This window comes from Odocoileus virginianus, chromosome 2, assembly GCF_023699985.2.
Source record: "Odocoileus virginianus isolate 20LAN1187 ecotype Illinois chromosome 2, Ovbor_1.2, whole genome shotgun sequence".
Classification (NCBI taxonomy): domain Eukaryota; kingdom Metazoa; phylum Chordata; class Mammalia; order Artiodactyla; family Cervidae; genus Odocoileus; species Odocoileus virginianus.
Genome location: NC_069675.1, coordinates 77,066,411 through 77,093,600, shown reverse-complemented (window position 1 = coordinate 77,093,600; position 27,190 = coordinate 77,066,411). Strand labels below are relative to the sequence as shown.

Sequence of the window (27,190 nt, the reverse complement as noted above, 5' to 3'; positions counted from 1 at the left end):
TAGTCATGTATGGATGTGAGAGTTGGACTTTAAAGAAAGCTGAGCACCGAAGAATTGATGCCTTTGAACTGTGGTGTTGGAGAAGACTCTTGAGTCCCCTAGACTGCAAGGAGATCCAACCAGTCCATCCTAAAGGAAATCAGTCCTGAATACTCATTGGAAGGACTGATGCTGAAGCTGAAACCCCAATACTTTGGCCATCTTATTCGAAGAACCAACTCATTTGAAAAGAACCTGATGCTGGGAAAGATTGAAGGTGGGAGGAGAAGGGGATGACAGAGGATGACATTACCGACGCGATGGACATGAATTTGAGTAGGCTTCGGGAGTTGGTGATCGACAGGGTAGCCTGGTGTGCTGGAGTCCATGGGGTCGCAAAGAGTCAGACATGACTTAAGTGACTGAAATGAACTTACAAAATCCATGCCATTAGAAGGGGCTCATTGTGTGATTGCTTGGGAACAACACCCCTGATATTCTTAGACTATTGTTTAATGAAGAGCACCCAAAAATCACACCCTCAGAAAGAGGCCTTTTATCTATCTGAAAAGATCTAAAAGCCCTGCCTTAACTCTTTCTTAGGCCCTAAGCAAGGGTCTTACAGTGTTCTATCCTGGATTTGATTTTGCATGGAAGCCTCTCCATAGTGTAAAAATTAGTTGTCATCTGGGAGAGTATGGAAATAAAAAATAGTCCTGGCCTCTTTTATGTAACTGCTGACTTTTCAGTTCATCTCTCCTCTCTCATGTTTTGTCCTAGGCAGCAAGAAACCAGAAGTAACTTTTCATAGTCTACCTACACATCTCTTTGGCCAGATCACCAGTGGATTAGGTACATTTCCATGTTATTAGTATCACAGCATCAGCTATGCCAACTTTCCATCACTACACAAGGGTCCCCTTCTTACTCCTGCTTCCAATGGCATTTTCCTCTTTTACCTCTCACCAAGAGCATCCTTGAAATGCTTTATTTTCTAACACTCTCCCCAAGGCCCTTTTAAGCTTCCACGAGTACCTTCCTCAAGGTCTTTTGAATTTATGTTCTTGTGAATCTAAACTTCAAGGTCCTTGCAACCAGTGCCATATGGTTTAAATTCATTTTTATTTGGGTGTTCCTTTTCTCAGATGCCAAAATCTGTTTGTACTATGTGACAAATCGCCCCAAAACTTAATGGCTTGACACAATAATTCCTGTATTATCTCCCATGGTTGTTTGGGCCAGGGTGTCAGGAAAGACTCTGTTGGGTAGTTCTGGCTTGGAGATCTCATGCGGATGGACAGAGTCAGGGGTCTTTGCAGGGTTGGAGCAGCTGAGGGTGGCTGGGCGCTTCTCTTCATTTAGTCACAGGGTTTCTCCAAGTGGTTTTCCTACACAGGCAAGTCTTGTTCAGGTGGCCTCATGGAGTGGCAGCCTCAGGGAAGTCAGACTGCTTCCACGGAGGCACTGTGATCTGGCATGAATGTTCTAGAGACCAAGGTGGGACTTCTCGTTCTTTTCATTGCATTTTCTGACTGAACCATCGAAGTTAACACATTTTTACCTACTGTCATGATAGTGGTTATAAGTGACATACAAATCTGTCTAGCTTAAGAAGGGAATTAGGCTCTACAAAGCAAAGTTTTGGAAGAAGACAGAAGGGATCTCTTGTGTGTGGCCATCTTTAAAAAGTACAATCTACCTCAGGGAATGAAGAAAGGAGGTAGAAGGAAATAAGTACTGCATGGACCAGAGTTGAAGGTGAGCCATGACAATTTCTGGAATCAAGTTCCATTTAAGCACGCGAGCACACACACATACACTCAGTGACAAGGATGCTCAGGAACCTGTGTCCTGCCCAGCACACACACACACACACACCCTCAGCGACAAGGATGCTCCCGTGTCCTGCCCAGCACACACACACACACACACACACACACACACACACACACACCCTCAGCGACAAGGATGCTCAGGAACCTGTGTCCTGCCCACACACACACCCTCAGCGACAAGGATGCTCAGGAACCTGTGTCCTGCCCACACACACACACACACACACACACACCCTCAGCGACAAGGATGCTCAGGAACCTGTCTCCTGCCCAGCACACACACACACACACACATACCTCAGTGACAAGGATACTCTGGAATCTGTGTCCCTCCCAGCCTCAGTGGTCATTTGAGAAAGGAGAAGCTATGGGCATCCTCTCATCATTCAGTGGCCTATGTTCTCTGTTTCAGCTTACACTGTTATTTTGATTACTCTGTCAACTGGCTGTTTAACTCCTGCTGTCCTGAAAGGAAAATGCTTCCAAATGTCTTACTTTTATGCTAACTTGAACTCTTTCTGCATTTGGAAATACTAAGTTTCCTTATTTCCTCTTATATTATTTCATTTTTCTTGAATAACTATAAAACTATTGCTAAAAAGGACTCATACTACTTTAAGGCTTCATCTTCCCTGTAGTTCCTTCCTTCAGGATCATGGTCTCAAGATGAATAATATGAACCACTTTCTTAAAGAAGCCAGATGCTTATTTCCTCCACACCGTTGGAAACCATGTCAGGAAGTAAAACACCCGCTTCAGCAGACGTCTTCAGAGAGCCTTACCTCACCGGATGTGTAGGGGTTTAGTGAGAAAATGATAGTCAATTAGAGCTTCTAAATAAAATGACACAGTTCCCATAGGGCCTTTTGTGTAAGCAATTCAGTTTCCCAAATATCTTGGGCATGCAATTTGGGTTCTTCCCAGCATTTCGCAGCAAAATATAGATCTCTAGACTCTTACCTTATGCTATCATTTCCCAAGTTCTTACATTTACCAACGTAAAGTAACCCATCAAATACCCAATTAACTAAACGACTGTCTCAAATGCCACCGCCTGCTCAAATCATAGCCAGTCTACGTCTCCCCGCCAGCTGTCCATTTTTCTCCCCCACCCCACATCTTCCCCAGCTCTAGGAATGACACCATCACTCACCCAGGTGTTTAGACCCAACTCCCGGCCAATGATCCTTGGTTCTTCTCACAACTCTACAGTACAGCTGACCCTTGAACAGTACAGATCTGAACTGTGTGGGCCCACTTAGAGGTGGATCTTTTCAACAGTAAATACTAAAAGGAAATGGCAGCCCACTCCAGTGTTCTTGCCTGGGAAACCCCATGGACAGAGGAGCCTGGTGGGCTACAGTCCATGACGATGCAGTCGTACACGAGTGACTAAACAAGTGCTTTCCAAACCATGATGCCAGGGGCAGAAATGCGTATCTGGAAGACTGATGATAAACTCAGATTTTTGACTGCCCCTAACTCCCGTGTTGCTCAAGGGTCAACAGTATTCTCATCAGCAAGTCCCGCTGCCTCTGAACTTCAAATCCGAATGCTTCTATCCTCATTATCTGGTCCAAGTCACCCCTGTGACCTCTCACCTGGATCATGGCAGAAGCCTCCAGATTGTTTGCTCTTTACATGTTGGCCCAAACTCCTAACTCCTCCTAACTAACTCCTTTCATAGCCGGAGAGATTCTTTGAAGATGATCTCCAGACGAGGTCTGAAAACCTGCCCAGGACCTCAAACCATCTCACTTTTTTGTCTGCCTAAGAACTTCATTCCTTACACTCACTAAGTTCTAGACTTGAGATTTCGAAACGTGAAGTTCATTCTCACACTAAGGGCTTTGCACTCATCTCCGCCTCAAAGTGTCAACCCTACATCCAACTTTCCATGGCTCTTCTCTTACTTGTTTCAGACCTCTGCTTAAATATCAGCTTCTGCCAAGTCTTGTCCTAACACTCCATCCAAAACACCTCTCTTCTCCATCTCAACTCCTTACCCTATTATTATTCATAGCAATGACCATACCTTGAAATAACATGTGGTACTGTTTCCCTAACTAGACTTTAAGCTCCATGAAGGTAGATTTTGTATTACAGTAGGATTCAATTCAGTTCAGTTCAATTGCTCAGTCATGTCCAACTCTTTGCGACCCTATGAATCACAGCACGCCAGGCCTCCCTGTCCATCACCAACTCCCAGAGTCCACCCAAACCCATGTCCATTGAGTCAGTGATGCCATCCACCCAGCTCATCCTCTGTTGTGCCCTTCTCCTCCTGCCCCCAATCCCTCCCAGCATCAGGGTCTTTCCCAATGAGTCAACTCTTCGCATGAGGTGGCCAAAGTATTGGAGTTTCAGTTTCAACATCAGTCCTTCCAATGAACACCCATGACTGGTCTCCTTTAGGATGGACTGGTTGGATCTCCTTGCAGTCCAAGGGACTCTCAAGAGTCTTCTCCAACACTACAGTTCAAAAGCATCAGTTCTTTGGTGCTCAGCTTTCTTCACAGTCCAACTCTCACATCCATACATGACCACTGGAAAAACCATAGCTTTGACTAGACGGACTTTTGTTGTCAAAGTAATGTCTCTGCTTTTTAATATGCCGTCTAGGTTGGTCATAACTTTCCTTCCAAGGAGTAAGCGTCTTTTAATTTTGTGGCTGTAATCACCATCTGCAATGATTTTGGAGCCTAAAAAAATTAAGTCTGACACTGTTTCCCCATCTATTTTCCACGAAGTGATGGGACCAGATGCCATGATCTTAGTTTTCTGAATGTTGAGCTTTAAGCCAACTTTTTCACTCTCCTCTTTCACTTTCATCAAGAGGCTTTTTAGTTCCTCTTCACTTTCTGCCATAAGGGTGGTGTCATCTGCATATCTGAGGTTATTGATATTTCTCCCGGCAATCTTACCAGAGCTTAAAATAGCCCCTAGCAAATGGTATTGATATTATATAAAATTAAGAAAATTTCATTTGCCGACTCAAAGAAACAATTAATTCATATTCACTCTTTAAAGAACAAAACTCCTTAAAGATATATCAAAAAATTATTTTGATATACCTTCAAGCCCACAGGTACTTAGTTCAAAATCATGAAATATCAGTAACTTTCAGAGCTACAAGTTTCAAACCTATTCTGAAAATCTGAATGATGTAAAGTACAGGCCTCTATGTAGATGAATAAAGTAAAAAATCTAACCAGGTAACTATTGACTCAGGACATAATTTGTACCACATCTAATTCATATTCAGGAATTTTTCTAATCAGGCACCCTGGATCACTTGATGTTCATCACAGTCAGCAACAATTCTGATGCAGGTTTTGAGTTGCCGGCAATAGTTTCTTAGGCAGAACTCCAAATAAAAATTTAGATCTCCTATAAAACAGCCCAGACATTTTTAAGACATGCAAAAAGGCACCAGGTGATGGGAAGAAGGGAGAAGGGAAAATTTGGAAAATACTTAAGAAGAATGTGATCCCTGAATCTCTAGGGTTGATCATCAGTATGAGTAACACTATTATTTACATCTTGGTTTACTTGAGAATGATTTTAATCATAGCTGAGTTGGTAAAGAATCCGCCTATAATGCAGAAGACCACGGTTCGATTCCTGGGTTGGGAAGATCTGCTGGAGAAGGGATAGATTACCCACTCCAGTATTCTTGGGCTTCCCTTGTGGCTCAGCTGGTAAGGAATCCGACTGCAATGTGGGTGACCTGGGTATGATCCCTGGGTTGGGAAGAAACCCTGGAGAAGGGAAAGGTTACCTACTCTCGTATTCTGGCTTGGAGAATTCAATTCCATGGACTGTATAGTCCATGGTGTCACAGAGTTGGACACAACTGAGCAACTTTCACTTTCACCCCAAAATTCTGAGAAGGTAGGATTTAAAAGCCCAAGGAAGCATTTCTTCCTTGTTTCCCAAGACTTTATGACTCGGTTCAGTCATAGGTGCTGTGATGATAAATCAGGGGTGGAAGAGTCATCTCTATGAGGCATTCAAGTCACTATTCACAAAGAGGCTTGATTTTGTCAATTATATCTTCCCCAATTCACAGAAACATGACTTTGAATACATATAAAGTTTTATTTTTAGAAGTTACACATATTTTTAAAAAGCAATTTATTTTTATTCTAATTAATATTACCATTAATTAGAATATTAATTGAAAAATATTTTCACTTATAATAGTTGAAACCAAAACTCTGTGAGGCCAGAGCAATGAAAAATCTGCAGCTCAACAAGAGATGCCTGGATACCTGAGTTTTCCCATTCTATATTAAGAACCACAACGTTAAAAAATGACCACAAAAACTCAGACACTGAAGCTGCGTAGTTGATAAAAGTTTATGCATTTGGTATATTCTACTTTTTTTTTATTTGAAAAAGCACATGTATGTTAAAATAGTTTTGATACAAATGAATTATAAATGTAACTTTAAAAAAATCAGACTTTGTCTTGGTAGTGGGGGATGTTTAAAACATTCAGCATGTTTCCTCTTTCTGCAAATTCTTAGGTTACAAAAGCACAGTTTTGGACTTCTCATTTACCAATTGATCTCCGCTTAGGACTAAACTTGACTCCCTCCCCTCACCAAAAACAAAATCCAGTTTTTTTCAGTAACTACAGAAGTGCCACTGCTTTGAAAATACTGCCTTGTTCTTAAAATACTTCCTTTCAATTTCATAAATATTTACTGCTAGCAATAGAGGGAATTCTTGTTGGATATGCACGTCTTTTTAAAAAGGTTAGCACTAATCCTAGTATCAAACATAAGAGAATACAAACAGGAGTTCTACTCATGTTTTCTTTAAAAAAAAAAAAAAGGCATTCATCAACACCATTGCTTACAACAGGCTGTTATTTTATCATTCTAAGCAGCACACTTCTTAACAACTCTAAATCAGGATGTGTCTCACAACTGACATCTGCTCCACCCCACCCCGCCCCCAGCAGCCAGGCCTTTGACTTTTAGTGGCTTCTCTGCTCCAGGGGGAGCTGGCTGGGGTTGTTTCCCCAGCCCTTCTTCTCAGCCGGATCTGCAGAGTCCCTATGACCTGCATCCTCTCAGCTGAGCCAGAGCTCGAGAGGCTTTGGACTGCAAACCGAGGGACTCTCAAGAAGGCAAGCACACTGCAGGTCAGGGTGCACGACATGGATCGGACACTTAGCTGGGTGGCTGATGGTCAAGGACGGAGGGAAAGGCACTGTGTCAGAGTTGGCAGTGCTTTAGTGCTCCGAGAAAGTGCCTTAATAGCATCTTAAATGTGATGAAACACAGTAATTAAAACTATAGTCCAGATCTGTAGTCACAGCTCCAGGATTAACAATGGCCTATGCGGAGGTTGTGACCAACTTTTTTAAGGTCCTGTGTAGGTCTTTCCTCATTAATATGAACAAAACAGACAATAAATCTCCTGGAAGCTGGTCCCTGTCCACAGCCCGCCTGTGCACTGCCCTACTCCCTGGCATGAGAATAATGTAATATCCTGGAAAAGCAAAACTAAATATAACTAGATGCTCAAATGTTTATTTTAATTCTTACAAAATACTATAGAAATGAACCGAAACTTAACAGATATGTACATGTACATATGTACAAAATTTGAAACTTCTGAAAAAGAATCTATAAAAGTAGATGGTTAAAATAAAAAACAAAAAGATTTAAAACCAGTACTATGAAATTGGGTTTTCTCAAAGTAAAATAACTGTAATTTTAAATCGCTGGTTGTGGCTGGTCTTCTAGGCTTATTTACATGTTTTGTAATACATAACATCAGATACATAAAGCAGTTTCTTTTATTTTAGAATACCTTGTTTCATTTTATTTCAAATAGTCCTGGATGTTTCTTCCCTTTACATGTCTTTCAACATGAGGACGTGGCATATTAAGTCACAGATCAACTCCGGTCTTCTTCTTCTTCTTGAGATACAGGTCGGAAAGGCAATGTAGTTTGTCCTCTTTCAGGATCAGACATTCGAAGAATTCTAATCAGTTTACTTGATGGAAGTGAACTAAAGGAAGCAAAATTAATTACTCCAATTTCCAAGTAAACTTTTTCACATTAAAAAAAAGTCTAATACTACCTCATGAAAATACAAGTCAAATGGTTGCTAATGGGGGAGGGGATATAAGTCTGATATCTGAAATTCTAGAAATATAATTTACAAGAAGGAAATAAATTTTCATTTTCAAAAGTTAACTTCCTGCTTAATGCCATGAGTTTTCATTTTGGAGGAGAAAGAAAATGAAGGAGATTTATATAACATCTAACTCTCTCTAAAAAAAAAAACACATCTAACTCTCTTACTCTTCTTATCTAGTCAGGAAGGAGTCACCTGAATATTTCCTGTCATAAACTTAAAGCCCCAAATGATCAAGTGACCACTTTAGAGAAAGAATATCAACTTTAAGTGACACAGAGCCTGACATCATGCAAGTACCTAATAAATGCTGACTGACAGCAAAGTAGCATTCTTTATTTAGAAAGACTTGTAAGTCACCAGAAAAAGAGTCAAGATTAGTGAGACTATGCATTATTTCTTTCATGTAAGTAAGTTACTAAAATTACTTTATATTATTTGGTTCCTGATAACCAGAGAAGAGCAGATTCAAGACTGAAATACTAAAAAGTAAATACTCACATTCAAATAAAACCTCCTCTATTATGGAAGGAAGATAATGCACACAGTATTTTAAATATCTAAGGAAAAACTACCTTCAATCTCTGGAATGAGTTTAGGAGTTTGTTTTTCTTTTTATTGGTCACTTTTGCATTTGCATTTAAAAATTTAAAAATATAAAGGATTTCTTACTTCCTTTTATATACTTGACATATATACACATATACATATTCATAGAAGAAATTTTTAAGTTACCTCATGCTCTGAGGAGTGAGCAGGATAAACTGTCTGAAGCGCTGGGAATCTGCCATCTTGAGTATCATGTCCATCGCGATCCTCCGGTTAACCATATCCTGGGGAACAGAGGCGGAAGTTAGAGCTGCTGGCGTGTCAACTATGCTCTTGGGGAAGCAGCCTTGGGTTGTACACACGCTTGGATTTTATCCAAGGATCATCCATTATCTTATCTATGATGTCAAGCAACTCTTACATACTGTGAAACCCAGTATCTAAATTATTAGGGGAAAATAACTGAATGTATATATCTTTCAGGAATTTCTGTAATCTAAGTATTTTTAAGTATAGCTCCTTGAGTCTAATATAGTTAACAATTAAAATAATGAGAAAATAGTCAAAATTAGCTGTTGCAAAGTGAATCTAATTTCTACAGTAATAGTTAGGAGAATGGTATCAAAAGTGACCAGATTCAAACTTATTAAATCTCTTAAATTTTCCCTCAATGATTAAGATGTTTTAAAAACTCTGTCCTCATCACCTTCTACAATTTGTAGAATAGTAATAAGTTCGAATTTACAGACTAACTGCTCAACTCAATCTTTAAAATAAGTTAAATAGCACATCAGTGCATAGGGGAAAATGCCTGCTTATATGTAGTAGGTTGTGAAACTAAATGAATTAAACTTTGTGTTTACATCTTCTGAGTTAAATAATAAAAAACGATAAAAATGAAAGTTATCACTCCCCTTCCATGAAAACTCCGGAAATGTGAAAACACAAGCAAATGAAACCACACGCGGCCATACAGTATGGTGGTTTAGAACCTGGACTATGGAGGGCAGATAGGGGCCCAGCATCCTGGCCACACTGCTCAGTGACTCTTATTCTAGAAATTCTTCCATTGGGCTTATCTGTAGTCTAACTTAAGGTACAAGAGTAACCAGGGCTTGCCCAAACTGAATACTGTCCTTTCAAAACAATGCCTGGAGGGAAGTCTATCATTTAATAACAAAGCTGCCAATGCACAAGAAGTATTTATTCATTTCCTTTAGACTGGTTCTCCGAACTTGGGTACATTTTTCTGAATAATTTCAACAAGGCAAAATGTCATTCTAATTAAGAACCTCTAAGTTTCTGAACGGGAAAGAAATTGTTCAGATTAAATATGAAAAATAATATGCACGATAAGACTGCATAATGGCATTCTGGACAAAAATATTATATGGAAAGAGCAATCATCATCTATGATTTGTGAATCAGCTTTGAATCCAAATCTCAAAGGAATTTCTTAATCTTCAGCAATGACAGCATAGGAAAAAACCCCACTGAAGTGGTTTGCAAATATGAATTCTGATTTGCAAATAAGCGTTCTCTAAAATCCTAATTATGGATTAGGCATTAAGAGATAGAAATATGATTAAGACATAGTTGATAACTTAAAAAATAATTTGGTGAGTGATTCATACATGAAAATAGGGGAATGCAACAAAATGAAAGCGAGATAAATATAAAACATAATAATAAAATGTGTATAATACACTGAATATCATATAGTAGTAGTGCTCAGTTCTGTCTCGTTTTATTTTTGGTGATCCCATGGACTATAGTCCACTAGGCTCTTTTGCCCATGGAATTTTCCAGGCAAGAATACTGTAGTGAGGTGCCATTTCTTACTCCAGGGGATCCTCCCAACCCAAGGACCAAACCTCTGAGGCTAGCATCTCCTACATTGGCAGGCAGATTCTCTACCACTAGCACCATGGGGGTGAACATTATATACTATCATATATAAAAATAATACAATTGCATGAGTTGATATAAGGAGGTGCTGAGGAAGCTCTGAGAAGTCCCTAACCCTGCCTGCAGCGTGGTGGTGTGGAGGCTACATAAAGGTGACATCCAAACTGAGTCTTGAAAGATGAGTCAGAGTGTGACACACAAGGAAGAAGGGCACAGTGTTTGGAAAATCACAAGCAGCTCAGTCCAGCTGAAAAAGCAGGTGGATACAATATCATAAAGGGTCTCAGTCACCCTACAGAATCAAACCAAAGACTTTTCAACAAGGGAGTGATCAAAATTAGATTTAGTTTAGAAACAGAAACCTGGCAAGATGGTGAGGAGAAAGTGAGAAGGAACAGGATTAAAGTCTGGAAGTCTGGACAGGAAACGAAGACAATGAGCAAGAGCTGAGGACAGGAGAGGTGACAGAAGCAGAGGCTAGGGAGAAATTACAGAAGAGGAGGAGACAGAGGTCCTAACAAGGAAAGAAGAATCACAGATAAATCACTGCTGTTGCAGTCAAGTGTTGGATTGGTAATGACAATTTGTCAATAATCAAGGAAAGGAACTCAAGAAAAGAAAAGCTTTGAGTGGAAAACCAATTCAGTCTCAGACATGCTCAGTTTGGGATGTAGGTTGTTCACTAGAGGTCTCACGGGGGCAAGAGAGATGTCGGAAGAGACGCTTAGATTTGGTAGGAATCCAAATGGAGGAGAATCCTGTGGACAGAGGAGCCTGGTGGGCTGCTGTCCATAGGGTGGCACAGAGTCGGACACAACTGAAGTGACTTAGCATGCATGCATGCATTGGAGAAGGAAGTGGCAACCCACTCCAGTATTCTTGCCTGGAGAGTCCCAGGGACAGAGGAGCCTGGTGGGCCGCCGTCTATGGGGTCACACAGAGTCGGACACGACTGAGGCGACTTAGCAGCAGCAGCAGCAGCAAATGTAGGTACCAGACTGTGGACTGTGTGTGTGTGTGACAGGTGGGGGAGTAGGCAGAACATGATATCCAGGGAAACTCACATCACTATAAAAAACAAAGAAGACCTTAAACATTTAAGGGCATGTGAACTGGGGCGGTGGGGACAGACTGGCATGTTGAGAACAAAGAGGAGTGCGGAAGCCCGTAAGAAGACACACCTTAAGAGATGGAGGCTCAGGCTGTGGTACAAATACTTCAAAGAGTTAACGTTCATTTACGATCCTTGCTGAACAAGTGTTGCTGCAGTCCTGCAGTCCAAGCCCAGGCTGCAGTGGGTTCAGTGAGGAATGAAGGATGGACGGCTGAAATGAGAGGCTTACTATGTGCCTGAATCACAGCGAGGCAGACCTCACTGGAGCCTCCCTCTAACCTTAGGAGGGAGGAAAGGCTAAGGATCTTACCTTATAGAGGAAGAAACTGAGGCCTGAAAAGGATAGCTACCGAGTCCACAGTCACCTGGGTAACTGGTGACAGAGGCAGGCCTCGATGTATGTTCTTGCTCCTCATGTTACAGAGGTTGTTCTTTTGAAAAGTGTGGCTGAACAGGAAGGAGACAACAGTGGTGCGAAGGTCACAGCAAGGGTGGTGAACTGCTTATCATAGTAAACGAGGGAAAAGAGCACAAGTCCAGGATGGAGGCCTGTCAGTGTGGTGTGTTAGCGAGGGAAAGAACTGGGATTCTTTAGCTCTTCCCTACCATTTATCACAGACCGAACTGTCAAAGCAGGATCTTTTCTGTTGAGAAGAACTAACAAATGAATAGTTTCCTTTCAAAATATACATTTCAAACCACCACCAAAAAAGAGAAAAACTAGAGAATTTAAAAGTTGTCCCTACCATGTAGACATCAAACTCATCCAGGCATCTGAAAGGAGATTCAGCGATGGACCACAGAGAAAGAATGAAGCAAACCGTGGAAAAAGAACGTTCACCGCCAGATAAGGCCCGCATGTCATTGAAAGCAGCTTTGTTTCCCTCTCCAGGCTGAACCTTGAAGGAGGTAACAAAAAACAAAATGCAGAAAAAAGTCAGATTAACTTCTTTACAGAAGTGGTTGGCTACCGTTTTAAAAAGGATGAATTTATAGTAACAATGAAGATGAGCAACAAAATCAGTCAGTGACTTGGAAATGACATCTATTCCATCTAAAATATTTTAAATAAAAATATAAACTGTATAACGGCGGCTTCTGTTTTACCATGAGAAATCTAATTGAAAACATTTTCTCCCCTTAACCAGGTCTAACATACCAAAATTCTAAAAGCTTAACAAGAGTACTAATATTAAGCAAATGAAAACCGTTATAGCCTCCACCCAGTTTCATTGAGATAAAAATGACATTTAACATTGCATAACTTTGAGGTATTAGGACATGACACAAACATATACATTGCAAAATGATTATCACCACAATAAGGTGAACATGCCCATCAAGTCACATGGTTGCCATTTTTTTCTTTTTTCTTTCAGCGGTGAGAATTTTTGAGATCTACTGTCTGAGCAACTTTCAAATATACATACAGTATATGTACTGGCATAAAAATAGACGCATTGACCAATGAAATAGAACTGAGAGCCCTGAAATAAACCCATGCAAATACAGAAAACTAATATTTGATAAAGGAGCCAAGAATATACAATTCAAGAACACACAATTCAGTTCCACTGGTCTATATATCTATTTTGGTTACTGTTTTGGTTATTATATATTTGCAACACAACCTGAAATCACAAAATGTGATGCTTTCAGGCTGTTTTTTCTTCTCCAGATTGCTTTAGCTACTATTTTATCTGGTTCTATTCAAATTTTATGACTGTTTTTTCTTTTTGTGAACAATGCCTTTGGAATTTAGACAGAGACTGCATTGAATCTATAGACAGCTCTGGATGGTATAGACATTTTAACAATATCAACTCTTCTGATTCATGTATAATGGTTATCTTTCCATTTATTTGTGTCTCTTTCAATTTCTTTCATCAGTGTCTTATACTTTTCACTGTACAGATCTTTCACTTTTTTGGTTAATTTATTCCTAGGTATTTTATTGCTTTCGATGCTGTTAACCATATTGTCTTGTTTCTTTTTGTCAAATATTTCTAAGTGCCAAAATACTCTTTTGTTACTTGATTTCTAGTGACATCTAGTGGTTAAACTGCTTTTGAAAATAATTACAGACAGTCCCACAAAATTTAAAATGTATGAATTTTAAAAAGGAGCCAATGGAGTGAGAAGAGATGGTAAACATTTACTGCTGAAAACAAAATTCCTAATTATCACCATAAGAAGATAATTTGGTTGTCCACAGGGCGGGGAAGAAGGGAAAGAGCAGCTTTAGTCAGTAGAATTAATTTAATTTTCAACACTCTGGCAAAAACCACCTTTAACTTAAAAATAAGTTCTTTTGTTTCCAATGACAACAGATCAACATATCATCAAAAGAAATGAAGCCCCGCCCCCAGAAAAAAAAATGAAGCAGGTAATCCTCCTAATGACTAACATGCAGAGTTAAGATACTCACTGATATAGTAAGAGTTTCATTCTTATGGTCAAAATTCATTTTTCCACAATAAGCCCGCTGAGATAATAAGTTGTCAAAGTACAATTTACATCGTAAAGTCAAACACCTTGAAAAAAGACATTGGGCACATTAAAAAGATTACAAAGTTAGAGAACTGTAGATTCAGCATGAGCTTTAAACCAGCATGTAAGACCAGATGAAAATATGCCAGGGTGTTAACACTGGTGCCTATTTAAATAAGTAAAATTTTAGGTGATTTTTGTCTTTGTCTTTTTTTGTCTTTGTCTTTATATTTCATTTATGTCCCCAAATTTTTATCAATTCATTTCATTTTATAATAAACAAACATCTATAAGATGAATAAAAATGTCCCACACAGAATAAAATCCATTATATTACAGCAAGTCCATATGAATGTATCAGTCAACTAATTTATACAAGATATCACCCTAACACAGAAGACATAAATTTTGCCCTTGAGATGATTAAACTTTAGCAGTGTTAAGATAGTGGTAAACGGCCTATTCATTAGCTTGTCTCCTCCTAACTTCATGGTAGCAAAAATGGCGAGGGCAATCTCTCAGTCATGTATCTGCAGTACCTTACACACTGCCTCACACAACACAAACTCCTTATTTATCAGACAGCATCCTGCTGTCAGGAAGACCTTTCCCTTCTTCCTCATTTATTTATTTACACCCTTTTTATAAGGATGCAGTCAGATTGCTATCTTATTCACTGGGTTACAATTCATTTGTTGTTGCTAAGTTGTGTCCAACTTTTTGTGACCTCGTAGACTGTAGCCTGTCAGGCTCCTCTGTTCATGGGACTTCCCAGGCAAGAATACTGGAGTGGGTTGCCATTCCCTCCTCTGGGGGATCTTCCCAATCCAGGGATGGAACTCAAGTCTCCTGCACTGGCAGTTGGATTCTTTACGATGGAGCCACCAAGGAAGCCCCACCATCTATTACTGTTCTTGTTTATTTTGGTCCTCAAATTGTCCCACATTTTGCCAGTGGGAGCCTCTTTCAAGATGCCTATATCCTTTCGTCATGACTCTACATTTTGGGGGAGCACTTCCTTACGTTTCTGGCATCTATACCTTCCCTCTCAGCTCCATATTATTAACCACTTCTCCAAGGAGCCTTGATTCCTTTTGATGGGGAGTGTTTTTCCTTAAGAACTTAAGGCTCCTTTCTTTAGAATAACTGTATTTTATTCTTTTCCCTCCCAATTCCCTTCCTAAACTGCATTAAATTCCTACATTTGAAAATACTGATAGCTTCAGTCTTTTCTTTGTTGCCACAATTACTATTGCCAGCTGGTATTCAGAATTTTCTGTTAGCTTTCCTTCTGAAATACTGATATGCATTTTTCAATTGTGTCCACTCAGGGGATGTCTAAAAGATTGTCCTCATAAAGTGACAAGGTTCTCCAGTGTAAAGAGATAAAACAATTTTAAAAATTTAACCATCTCTACTGTCCTCTCAAGATTAGGTAAACAATGTAAAACTTGTCAGTGATAAAGAAACGTATTAAGATAATAAATTATAAGACCAATACTTAAACAGAAAACACTTTAAATACAAATTTTCTAGATAACAATAAGAAAACAAATTCTACTGTTTCTGGAAAAGATGTAGGGATGCCACAATAACACATTAAGAGTAAAAAGGCCATGATTAAAAGACGCCTGCTCCTTGGAAAAAAGGCCATGACCAACTTAGCATATCAAAAAGCAGAGACATTACTTTGCCGACAAAAGTCTGTATAGTCAAAGCTATGGTTTTCCAGCAGTCATGGATGGATATGAGAGTTGGACCATGAAGGCTGAGTGCCAAAGAATTAATGCTTTTGAACTGTGGTGTTGGAGAAGACTCTTCAGAGTCCCTTGGACTGCAAGGAGATCCAACCAGTCCATCCTAAAGGAGATCAGTCCTGAATATTCACTGGAAGCACTGATGCTGAAGTTGAAGCTCCAATACTTTGGGCACTTGATGCGAAGAGCCAATTCATTAGAAAAGACAAACCCTGATGCTGGGAACGATTGAAGGTGGAAGGAGAAGGGGATGACAGAGGATGAGATGGTTGGATGGCATCACCAACTCGATGGACATGAGTTTGAGCAAGCTCTGGGAGATGGTGATGCACAGTGAAGCCTGGTGTGCTGCAGTCCATGGGGTTGCAAAGAGTAGGACATGATAGCAGTTGAACAACAACAAGAGTAAAAGGGCTGTGAAAACCCAGGCAGTGCCCAGAAGCCCTGTTAAGGAGTCTGGGGAGGCCCAGGCTTTCCGGTTCAACAAGCAGAGTGTGGGGAAGAGAGAACTGCACTGAGAGAGCTCTAGAGAACCACAGAGGGGCTGGGAGATCCTCAGGCTAAGCACCCTTCTTATCAGTGGCGGTGTGGGGATACTGCCTGTGGTTGGCAAAAGAAACACCCAAAAGAAGCAGAAACAACCCCTGAGGTCACCCAGAGTCAGGAATAGTTCACATTCCCACAGGCACGAGTGGAGTAAACTCATAGAGCATCAACAGAGGACGCAGAAGGACACGGCTTCACAGGTAAGAAAAAAAAATTGTCCTTGATCGAAGACTACTCTGGTCCTACCTAACAAAATTTAAAAGCTGCCTCAAAAGGATAAAATCGGAAACTCTTTAAATCAAATCCAAATAACATGCACATAAAACTGAAACACACATTTCAAAAACTAACCTACTGTTTAGTTAAGGAATATGGCCAAACACGCAAAGTCTATTTCTCATTATGGCTTTATTCGAATTTCCCCTCACTGCAGACGGTGATTGCAGCCATGAAATTAAAAGACGCTTACTCCTTGGAAGGAAAGTTATGACTAACCTAGACAGCATATTAAAAAGCAGAGACATTACTTTGACAACAAAGGTCCATCTAGTCAAGGCTATGGTTTTTCCAGTATTCATATATGGATGTGAGAGTTGGACTATAAAGAAAGCTGAGAGCCAAAGAATTGATGCTTTTGAACTGTGGTGTTGGAGAAGACTCTTGAGAGTCTCTTGGACTGTAATGAGATCCAACCAGTCCATCCTAAAGGAGATAAAGTCCTGGGTGTTCAATGGAAGGACTGATGTTGGAAGCTGAAACTCCAATACTTTGGCCAGCTGATGTGAAGCGCTGACTCATTTGAAAAGACCCTGATGCTGGGAAAGGTTGAGGGCAGAAGAAGGGGATGACAGAGGATGAGATGGCTGGATGGCATCACTGACTCAATGGACATGAGTTTGGGTAAACTCTGGGAGTTGGTGATGGGACAGGGAGGCCTGGCATGCTGCAGTTCACAGGGTCGCAAAGAATCAGACACAACTGAGCGACTGAACTGAACTGATAGTAGGGGAACTTAAAATTTACAAAAATTAAAAAAATTCTATAGTCTTAAGATTATAGCTCTTGGTATGGGGATGCATGCTCAGTTGCCTCCAACTCTTCACAACCCCGTGGACTGCAGCCCACCAGGATCCCAAGACCATGGAATTTTCCAGGCAAGAGTACAGGAGTGGGTTGCTATTTCCTTCTCTAATAGTTCTTGGTATAAATAGAGTTAAAAAAAACATGCTCCTGAGGGGATGCCATGGGGAAAATAGGTTAGGTGGAAAGACTAGGGCTGCCTAGGATTCAAATATATCAAGAGCCAAGTCTACCTATCAACTGTCCTCCGGTTTATTTCTGTTGTTTGTGATTTTAGTTGAGGTTAATTGATCCCTGACAATCTGCACATTTCTGGGTATACTAATGAGATTCAGTGTCGCTGACCCTGTACTCATTCATTCAAACAATATACATCACTTTTCTACTACATTTCAGGCACCACAATAGGCACTGGGGATATATCTGTGAACAAAACAGAGATTCTGTATCCAAGGAGCTATATGGTTCTAGGAGATCAGGGTAATCAACTGAGAACCTGCCTCAACAGGGCCCATAAAAAGCCCATAAAAAATTGTCTCTCATTAGAACATGTACTAAGACTGAAATAGTCTGTCTTAGAGCCAATAAGCTTCCAAATGGCCCATTTAAGCAGAGACTGAACAGCCATCTATGAGTTATCCAGTAAGGTACATCTAATGGAGTTTAAGTTAAAAAAGCTCATTTATAAAAGTCCCTTCAAATCTGGAATTCTCTGATTAAATTATAGGGTCCCAAGCACTACTACATCTTTTCTAATTGAATCATGAAAGTTCTTCTAATTTAATTTTATTGTTTATAGGGGAGAATTGAAAACAAAGAAAAAATAAAAATGCATAATATGTGGTAATATTTTTTAATGCACTTACCTTCTAAATTGTTGATATGTTTTATATCTATGGATCATTATTTCTTCCAGTAATTTAATAAACCTTTTTAAAGTTTTTACTTTGCTATCCAAATCAAGATAGCTTTCTCTTGCCTCTTGATACTGCCTATTTTATGAAAAAAAAAAATTAAGCAAATAAATGCCATTCAATGAAACATAAAATAAAATCTCAAATATATTTAATAAGTTCTATAATAATTCCAAAGAAAAAATTTATTTATTGCTAATATTACATGTATGAAAGGCTAGTTAAGCTGTAACCATATGCCATAGAAACACCTTACCCAAACTTAAGATTTTATATAACTATCTTTTGTTTTACTAACATATATGGATAATGTCATAAAGTAGAAAAGCAAGCACTTACTTCATTATTTCCTCTCGATCTCCATAACTAGCATGTTCTGCCTGTATCTTCTGTCTTAATCTATTAATTTCTTTGTCTAGAATTGAGGCAGATTTTTTTACTTCTATCCGCTCTGGACAGATTTGTCTTGCTTGTGACATTTTCTCCTAAAATAACAGACGTTTAACTTTAAAACTTCTCTGATACAACAATTCACTGTACTATTTGTACCAAAATATGCCAAGTAGAATTCTGAACTTACATTTAAGAAATGTATTTTAATTACACTTAATATCAATGTTATTTTTCTAAGCTTTATACTAAGAATACAGTTCAGTTCAGAGTCATCATAAATTTTCAAAAGAAAATTGCATTAGTGTACACAACTTTAACGATTTAGAGGAGCTCCATAACCTCCTAGTAAAACAAATTTCAATTAGAAGTTATGAAGGTTTGGCACCCCAGATGCTGAGGTCAGACATAGCTTTCTGTGAGTTTTAGGATGGATTCTAAATATCAAATGGTACTGAAAACATAAAGACCCTTGTGTTTGTAAAATATTAAAAACCCAAAGCACTTGCACACATAGTACTTCCATTCATGACATTCGTATATTAAGTCTTAAACAAATAAGGCAATGGGTTTCAGAGTTGAAACCATTTTCCTAGGACATGTAAAAACAAAGCTGGAATCCATCTCTTTTAGGTTAAACCATGGTTGCCTTCAACTTAGTTTCCTCTAAAAATAGGGCTTCCACTCTCCACCGTCAACCAGGGTTATTAGTAAGGAGGAGCTGGACTGCAGCCCAATTCATTCCCAAGTTAACTCAGAGGCAGGGGAGTCTTTTTCTGAAATAAAGCTGCTACGCACTTGCCAACGTGGGCATTTAAGGAACTGTTTCAGAGCAGGGAGTGCCGCTTTCCAAACCACTTGGAGGCACGATAAGGGGCTGTGGCAGTCCCGCCTAAAGTACTCTTCATGTTGGTCTATGAAATCGCCATGCTTTGAGAGTCCCTAAGTCTTTCCCTCTGTTGATTCACTGAAACAGCTATTACTTCAAAGAAAACAGATATCCATCACACAACTTGTCTCTGTTTAGAAATAGGACATTAAGGAAAACGCATTTTAATAATCATGACTAAGGTTGTAAACAAAATGTTTTAAAAAATCAAGGATAACCTCTAGCTCTTTTTCTTTCATATCGAGTTCTCGTTTCTTTTTATTTAAAGTATCCAAGTGTTCTTTCTGCTTGTCTTCATAATGCCGTTTCCCTCGTTTTTGGTTATCCACTTCAGAATCCGCAAGGTTTAATTCATCCTGTTTAAATAAGACCAAAATAATCTATAAGGAAAACATTGTTTTAAAAAATTATCAGCCTAGGTATAAACTGACAAGTAATAAAGTGGACAGGATTATGCTGCTTGAAGAGGCCAGTGTTAAGAGTTCATATCCTTCTGTGAGTGTTGGAAAAATGTTTCACTCAACTATTCTTATTACTCAAAATATAGCTCTAACCACAATAAAGATGCCAATGCTGAAGACACATGAGAAAGGTTAAAAAAATTAATTCATGAAATGTAAATGGAAACAAAGCAGTATTTCTAAATGTTAAATGTATATGTGATTCTGTGATGTTCATGTATAACTAAATTAATAGACTGAATGTCAAGGACACATTTTGATTATTTTGCCTGATAATTTTATACATGAATGATGCCCAAAACACATTTTCTTCTGTTATTGGAATTTTCCATTGTTATGGGAATCTGTCTTCCATTAGAGTATATACAGTATACAAATTTCTTTAAAGGAGGTAGAGGCAGGTGAAAAGATTTTATTAGTATTTAGAGATGATATATGTGCAAAGCCATAAATTATGGCAGCTTTCTTAAATACTGATATACAGACTGCCTTCTTTATCATCAATTTTGATGTCTTAAAAAAACATAGATTTCCAAACTCCACCTCTGGAGATTTTATTTTAGTAGGCTGAGAATCTCTACACCTCGATTTTTAAAACGGCTCTTGATTTAAGAATCACCAAATTAAATTTTGCCGAGTTTGTCTATTTTTGAGCCTAGTCTAGTACTCTTGCCTAGAGAATTCCATGGACAGATGAGCCTGGTGGGCTACACTCCATGGGGTCACGAAGAGTCGTACACAACTGAACCACTAACACTGGACATATATACTATGATGATGATGTTTACCTTCAGGAATCATACAGAAAAAGAAACAAACACAAACCAAAACAACAGCATCAAGGAAGACAGAAGATTTACAGATATCCTGAAAAGAAAAAGAACACGTGATGTATCTAAAAATTCCAAGTTATTTATACCTCATATAGAAAAGTAGATATAGGCTACTTCCTAGCCTAAGAATACAATTTTCTGCAAGGTATTCATTCACACTGCTAAAAATAACTACCACTTAAGGTAGACAATCATATACAGTTTTTATAACACTGGTCTATTAAAAATCAAAAATTATATGGAGGATAGAGATAAGCTGCTCCTTTACTTTGAAGAAAATAAAACGGGTATAATTTTCATAGTAGGAGATATTGCAGTTGGGAATTGGAATGGCTTAAGAAACAGAATTGTTGCCAACACTAAATTTTCTAATCATTTTTGGTAGAAACTTTCAAATTATGTCCATATTTGCTTTAGGGGAAAATCAGCTTTACGGAGCCAAAGTGGTCAGTTATATCAGGATGGATCTGTGCTGGTTAATTTTTTCTGAGCAACTTTAGAAAGGGAAAAACTTGACTTATAAAACAGAATAAAAAGAACTTAAGGTTCTTTCTCTTATTGTGGCTTTTGATTTGTCTTCAAATATTTAATAAAATTATATCCTAGGTACCAACAAATTTAAAAATTTTAAAAAGGAACCAAGAGAGTATTTCCTTTCATTTCATTTTGGTGATGGTGAAACAGAGACCTAAAGATATTAAATTCACTTAAGTGACACTCACCTTGTTTTGGGGTGAGGGCTAGGATGGGTTAGATCTAGAACTAAATTCTGATGTAGCCCTACATCTGTAGAGCTTCTAACCTTTAAGAAAGTTCAGCCTTTAAAAAAAAAAGAAAAATAGGCTGAGATGCTAGAAGGGACAGAATCATTGAAAAATTTTATTCTCCTTGATGTCTAAACAACAAATTTTAGTTAGCTGACAACACTGGATAAATTACTATAGTATGTATTATAACCACTTGCTTCCTATAATTACATCAATTATGAGGTTTTAGAAAGCCATCAATCATTAGATCTTGGAATTTTCAAAAGCATAGTCAGTCTCAATAGAAATAAATACTCATTATCTCTATCAGAAACCGAGAAGCCCTCCTACTCTAATAATGCAGACCATGATTCTTAATGTAGATCATGCTCCCTATACAAAAAATTTAATATGTAACTAAAGCATTAAGCTTACAGTATAAATCAAAATAAACTGTTCAAAGTGCGAAAAATATTCCCTATGCCAGGATTTCAATGACTACATATTTGAATAGCATGTTCCACCCTCTCGCCACTCCTCTGACACAAAATGAACAAATGTCCTAACAGAAAACAGATTATCTAGAAGCTGCTAATACATTATGACAGCTTATGAGGAATTAAATTCCTTTGTTAGCCAATTCTTCTTGGTCCTGTTATTGATGGCTAGTGGGATATGACACTGTAAAGAAAAACCCTCTTGACTACTGGACTCTCGACTACTGTGTGCAGGTTTACTGAAGGGTTCACTTATTGGCAACCAAGGCAAAGAGCTACGATCAAGGATTCTTAGTGCTATGCAAAACAGAAAAAGAGACTCAGATGTATAGAACAGACTTGTGGACTCTGGGAGAAGGTGAGGGTGGGATGTTTCAAGAGAACAGCATTGAAACATGTATATTATCTAGGGTGAAACAGATCACCAGCCCAGGTTGGGTGCATGAGACAAGTGCTTGGGCCTGGTGCACTGGGAAGACCCAGAGGGATCGGGTGGAGAGGGAGGTGGGAGGGGGGACCGGGATGGGGAATACATGTAAATCCATGGCTAATTCATTTCAATGTATGACAAAAACTACTGTAATGGTGTAAAGTAATTAGCCTCCAACTAATAAAAATTAATGGAAAAAAAAAAAAAAAGAATTCTTAGTGCTTTCTGCATGTATATTCTGCTACTGAACTTATCTGTGGATTTCCAATTCTAGGAGCTGCTTTAGCTTAAAGGTCCCTAAAAGAACAGAACACAGCTTAAGTTATCTGGGATAATTCAGGGCTTCCCAGGTGGTGCAGTGCTAAAGAATCTGCCTGCCAGTGTAGGAGACGTGGGTTTGATCCCTGGGTGGGGATGATCCCCTGGAGGAGGAAATGGCAACCCACTCCAGTAATCTTGCCCGGAAAATTCTATGGATAGAGGAGCCTGGCTACAGTCCATGGGGTAATTCAGGTGCTAATTACTTCTTTTTCTATATTATTTTAGCATAAATTATCATTTGATTTTAGTTGCCCTGCTCAGTCCTTCACTGTTTAAAATTTTCTTTGATCTCATCTTTGTTTTAACTTCACTTCTCTAATCCCTGAGTTTTGAAATCGGTCTCTCCCATTCTTGACAATTTTCATACTTATTTTATTTTCTCTTATTCTATTTTCTTTTAAAACTTAATTTTGTCTTCTTTATTTATCTTGGACTTTTTGTCTTTTTAATTCTAATTTCCTGTAGTAACTACTTGCTATTTGTCTTTTTCAATAGTATCCTTAATATGTTTTCCTTCCACACAACATTAAAATTTTTTAAAATTCTTAACTCAAATAGAAAAAAACAAAACCAACATGCATTACCAAGGCAGCCAGAAATCACAGCTCTATGGAAAGCAACAATATAGAGGTCACCACAAACAGGGAAAAGTTGTTTCTATTCAGCTTCTCCTCTAACTCTCTAATAAATTACACTTTCTAAAACTGTCAGTGAAGACAATTAAAGTAAAGCACATATGCATGCAAATTCTTTTAAACTTTTAAAATATTTAAATACATTTTGAGTCAAAGAAGATAATTTTCCTGCAAAAAAGAGGTTATATCATCAACATACCTCTTCCCTCTTAAGACATACTACTGATTCTTCTGTGTCTTATAAATAAAATCTAAAGTTTTGAGAATAATTGAGCTGTTCAATTAGAATGATAATAAGCTGCTGATAATAAACTTTATTTCCCTAATTTGGTTTCAAAAAGCATGTGTCTTCAAACAAAAAAAGCCAACTGAATTCTGGCTGGAATAGAATGCAGATATGTTAGTAAGTAGGAAGTGGGAAGCACTTTTTTTCAAGCTGAGCTTTACATGAACTAATCCTAGAGTTAAAAGATTAAACTCCTTGGCAATGATCAAATTGCCAACATCCACTGGATTATCGAAAAAGCAAGAGAGTTCCACAAAAACATCTATTTCTGCTTTATTAACTATGCCAAAGCCTTTGACTGTGTGGATCACAACAAACTGTGGAAAATTCTTAAAGAGATGGGAATACCAGACCAGCTGACCTGCTTCCTGAGAAATCTGTATGCAGGTCAAGAAACAACAGTTAGAACTGGACATGGAATAACAGACTGGTTCCAAATCGGGAAAGGAATATGTCAAGGCTGTATACTGACACCCTACTTATTTAACTTATATGCAGAGTACATTATGAGAAATGCTGGGCTGGATGAAGCACAAGCTGGAATCAAGATTGCCGGGAGAAATATCAATAACCTCAGATATGCAGATGACACCACCCTTATGGCAGAAAGTAAAGAAACTAAAGAGCCTCTTGATGAAAGTGAAAGAGGAAAGGGAAAAGTTGGCTTAAAACCCAACATTTAGAAAACTAAGATCATGGCATCCAGTCCCATCACGTCATGAAAAATAGATGGGGAAACAATGGAAACAGTGACAGACTTTAATTTTGGGGGCTCCAAAATCACTGCAGATGGTGACTGCAGCCATGAAATTAAAAGACGCTTACTCCATTTCCTTCTGAAGAAAAGTTATGACCAACCTAGATAGCATATTAAAAAGCAGAGACATTACTTTACCAACAAAGGTCCATCTAGTCAAAGCTATGGCTTTTCCAGTAGTCATGTATGGATGTGAGAGTTGGACTATAAAAAAAGATGAGTGCCGAAGAACTGATGCTTTTGAACTGTTGTGTTGGAGAAGACTTGAGTCTCTTGGACAGCAAGGAGATCCAACCAGTCCACCCTAAAGGAAATCAGTCCTGAATATTCATTGGAAGGACTGATGCTGAAGCTGATACTTTCCAATACTTTGGCCACCTGATGCGAAGAACTCATTCATTGGAAAAGACCCAGATTCTGAGAAAGACTGAAGGCAGGAGGAGAAGGGGACAACAGAGGATGAGATGGTTGGATGGCATCACTGACTCGATGGACATGAATTTGAGTAAGCTCTGTGAGTTGGTGATGGACAGGGAAGCCTGGCATGCGGCAGTCTGTGGGGTCACAAAGAGTCGGACACAACTGAGCAACTGAACTGAACTGAACCCTAGAGTTATTGACGAGAGGTAGGACAAGAGAACAGATAAGCACAGAGACAGAATAGACAGATAAACATCCCTGTCTCTGATTCTAAAAGACAAAAATATCCCACAAAATAAACAGGAAACAAAAACTATAACCTTCTTGGGGAGGGAGAATAATTTGGCAATTTATTTTCTGTAAAGGTGTGAAAATCAAAGTGAAGTCACTCAGTCATGTCTGACTCTTTGCGACCTGGTGGACTGTAGCCTACCAGGCTCCTCTGTCCATGGGATTCTCCAGGCAAGAATACTGGAGTGGGTTGCCATTTCCTTCTGATTGATCTAATTATGAAAAGTTGCTGTACATCCCAGTTTTATACAGCTTTATTTACATTTAGTCATAAATTCTGTTCGAATATTATCTGGCAGGTGTGAAAGTGAAAGTCGCTCATTTGTGTCTGACTCTTTCCCACCCCCTGCAACTCCACAGACTATACAATCAATGGAATTCTCCAGGTCAGATTACTGGAGTGGGTAGCCTTTCCCTTCTCCAGGGGATTTTCCCAATCTAGGGATTGAACCCAGGTCTCCCACATTGCAGGCAGATTCTTTACCAGCTGAGCCACCAGGGAAGCTCAGGAATACTGGAGTGGGTAGCCTCTCCCTTCTCCAGTGGATCTTCCCAACCCAGGAATCGAACTGGGGTTTCCTGCATTGCTGGCAGATTCTTTACCAGCGAGTTACCAGGAAAGACCTTCTAGCAGGTATACTGCAGATATAAAACTGAAAAATAAATTAAAAAAATATATATATATACATTAGAATAACAATATATACCTTAAGTGGATCTGCTAGCTCTGAGAGCTGATTAATTTTCTGTTTAATTGCATCATATTTGTTTTCTGCTTCTATTTTCAGGCTTTTAAGATGTTCCATATTTTCTTTTTGTTGTTCCATATTTTTCTCAACCATTTTCATCTTGATTTTATTTTCTTGAGCTTCATCTTCCTGGCAACATTTACAGAGCATATAGAATTAATTCAAATACTTAAGTTATCCAAGAGGAAAACAATACAATTCTGGAAAAGGAGAAACTATAGGCTACAAGAAAACCAGATTAAAGACAAATACAAAGAACATTATGATATTTTCATACTCTTACTGGTAAATTAGAAGGTAGAAGAATATAGGTTAAAAATTAGAAAAGGATTACATTTAGAAGACAAACTATTTTATTGTGCTTGAGGTCATAATCAAAGGGGATAACTTTTATTCTATTACTTACTTTTTCTTTCAAAATATAGTATATATAAATATATACCTTATGCCAGGCAATGTATCAGATGCTGACTGAACAAAAATAAATAATACGTACACCTTTAAGAAACCGAGTCTATCAACAATAGGAATGACAGCAGAAAAACATTAAGGGGAAAACCGAATTACTAACACAAACTGGAGAAGAACTCTTATCGTAGTAAAGCTCCATCAGCGCAGTGACTTGATCTATTTTGTTTACTGTTGTGTCCCTCAGCATTTAACACGATGCCTGGTAGAGAGTAAACACTGATTTACTCTGAATGAATCAGGTAAATACTGATTCATTTTAATAAGACTCTGCTATCTATTTAATTCACTGCTTATCATAACTTGGGGAATTAAGCTGAATGTCATAAAAAGATGTCTAAGAGAACAAATATGTGGTAAATAAAAACCATTAAACTTGGAAAAAGGAAAACAGTTCAAAGAGACCAACTGCAACTGACTAAATGATATCACTAATATTGGTACTGATTAATTGTGAAAAATACTATGCTAGGTAGTTTGAACAGTTACTGCTCAGATAAACAAGCTCTGACAAAGTTTTATTACATGTAGAAGACAAAACCAATTACAATACATGGAAGTTACATGTACAAAATATTAAGGAACTTAAAAGGCCATACACCAGGAAGTTTCTAACTTATTTGTAAATGGAGTTAGCAATTATAAAAAGTAGCCTCTAAAAGGTTATTTTTAAAAATCTGAGACT

The 27,190-nt window shown here is 38.5% G+C and overlaps 1 protein-coding gene across 1 annotated transcript in view; it reads right to left on the bottom strand.

Moving 5' to 3' along the window:
* Positions 1–6,158: 6,158 nt before the first annotated feature.
* Positions 6,159–27,190, bottom strand: part of SMC6 (structural maintenance of chromosomes 6) — a 75,315-nt gene continuing 54,283 nt past the window's right edge. The window contains exons 20-27 of the mRNA XM_020910120.2: positions 25,996–26,166; positions 19,830–19,967; positions 18,672–18,817; positions 18,285–18,410; positions 13,974–14,079; positions 12,292–12,444; positions 8,710–8,807; positions 6,159–7,845 (exon numbers count right to left, since the gene is read on the bottom strand). Of these exons, the coding sequence (XP_020765779.2) occupies positions 7,731–7,845; positions 8,710–8,807; positions 12,292–12,444; positions 13,974–14,079; positions 18,285–18,410; positions 18,672–18,817; positions 19,830–19,967; positions 25,996–26,166 (1,053 nt within the window). The 3' untranslated portion in view covers positions 6,159–7,730. The remainder of the gene's footprint in view (positions 7,846–8,709; positions 8,808–12,291; positions 12,445–13,973; positions 14,080–18,284; positions 18,411–18,671; positions 18,818–19,829; positions 19,968–25,995; positions 26,167–27,190) is intronic.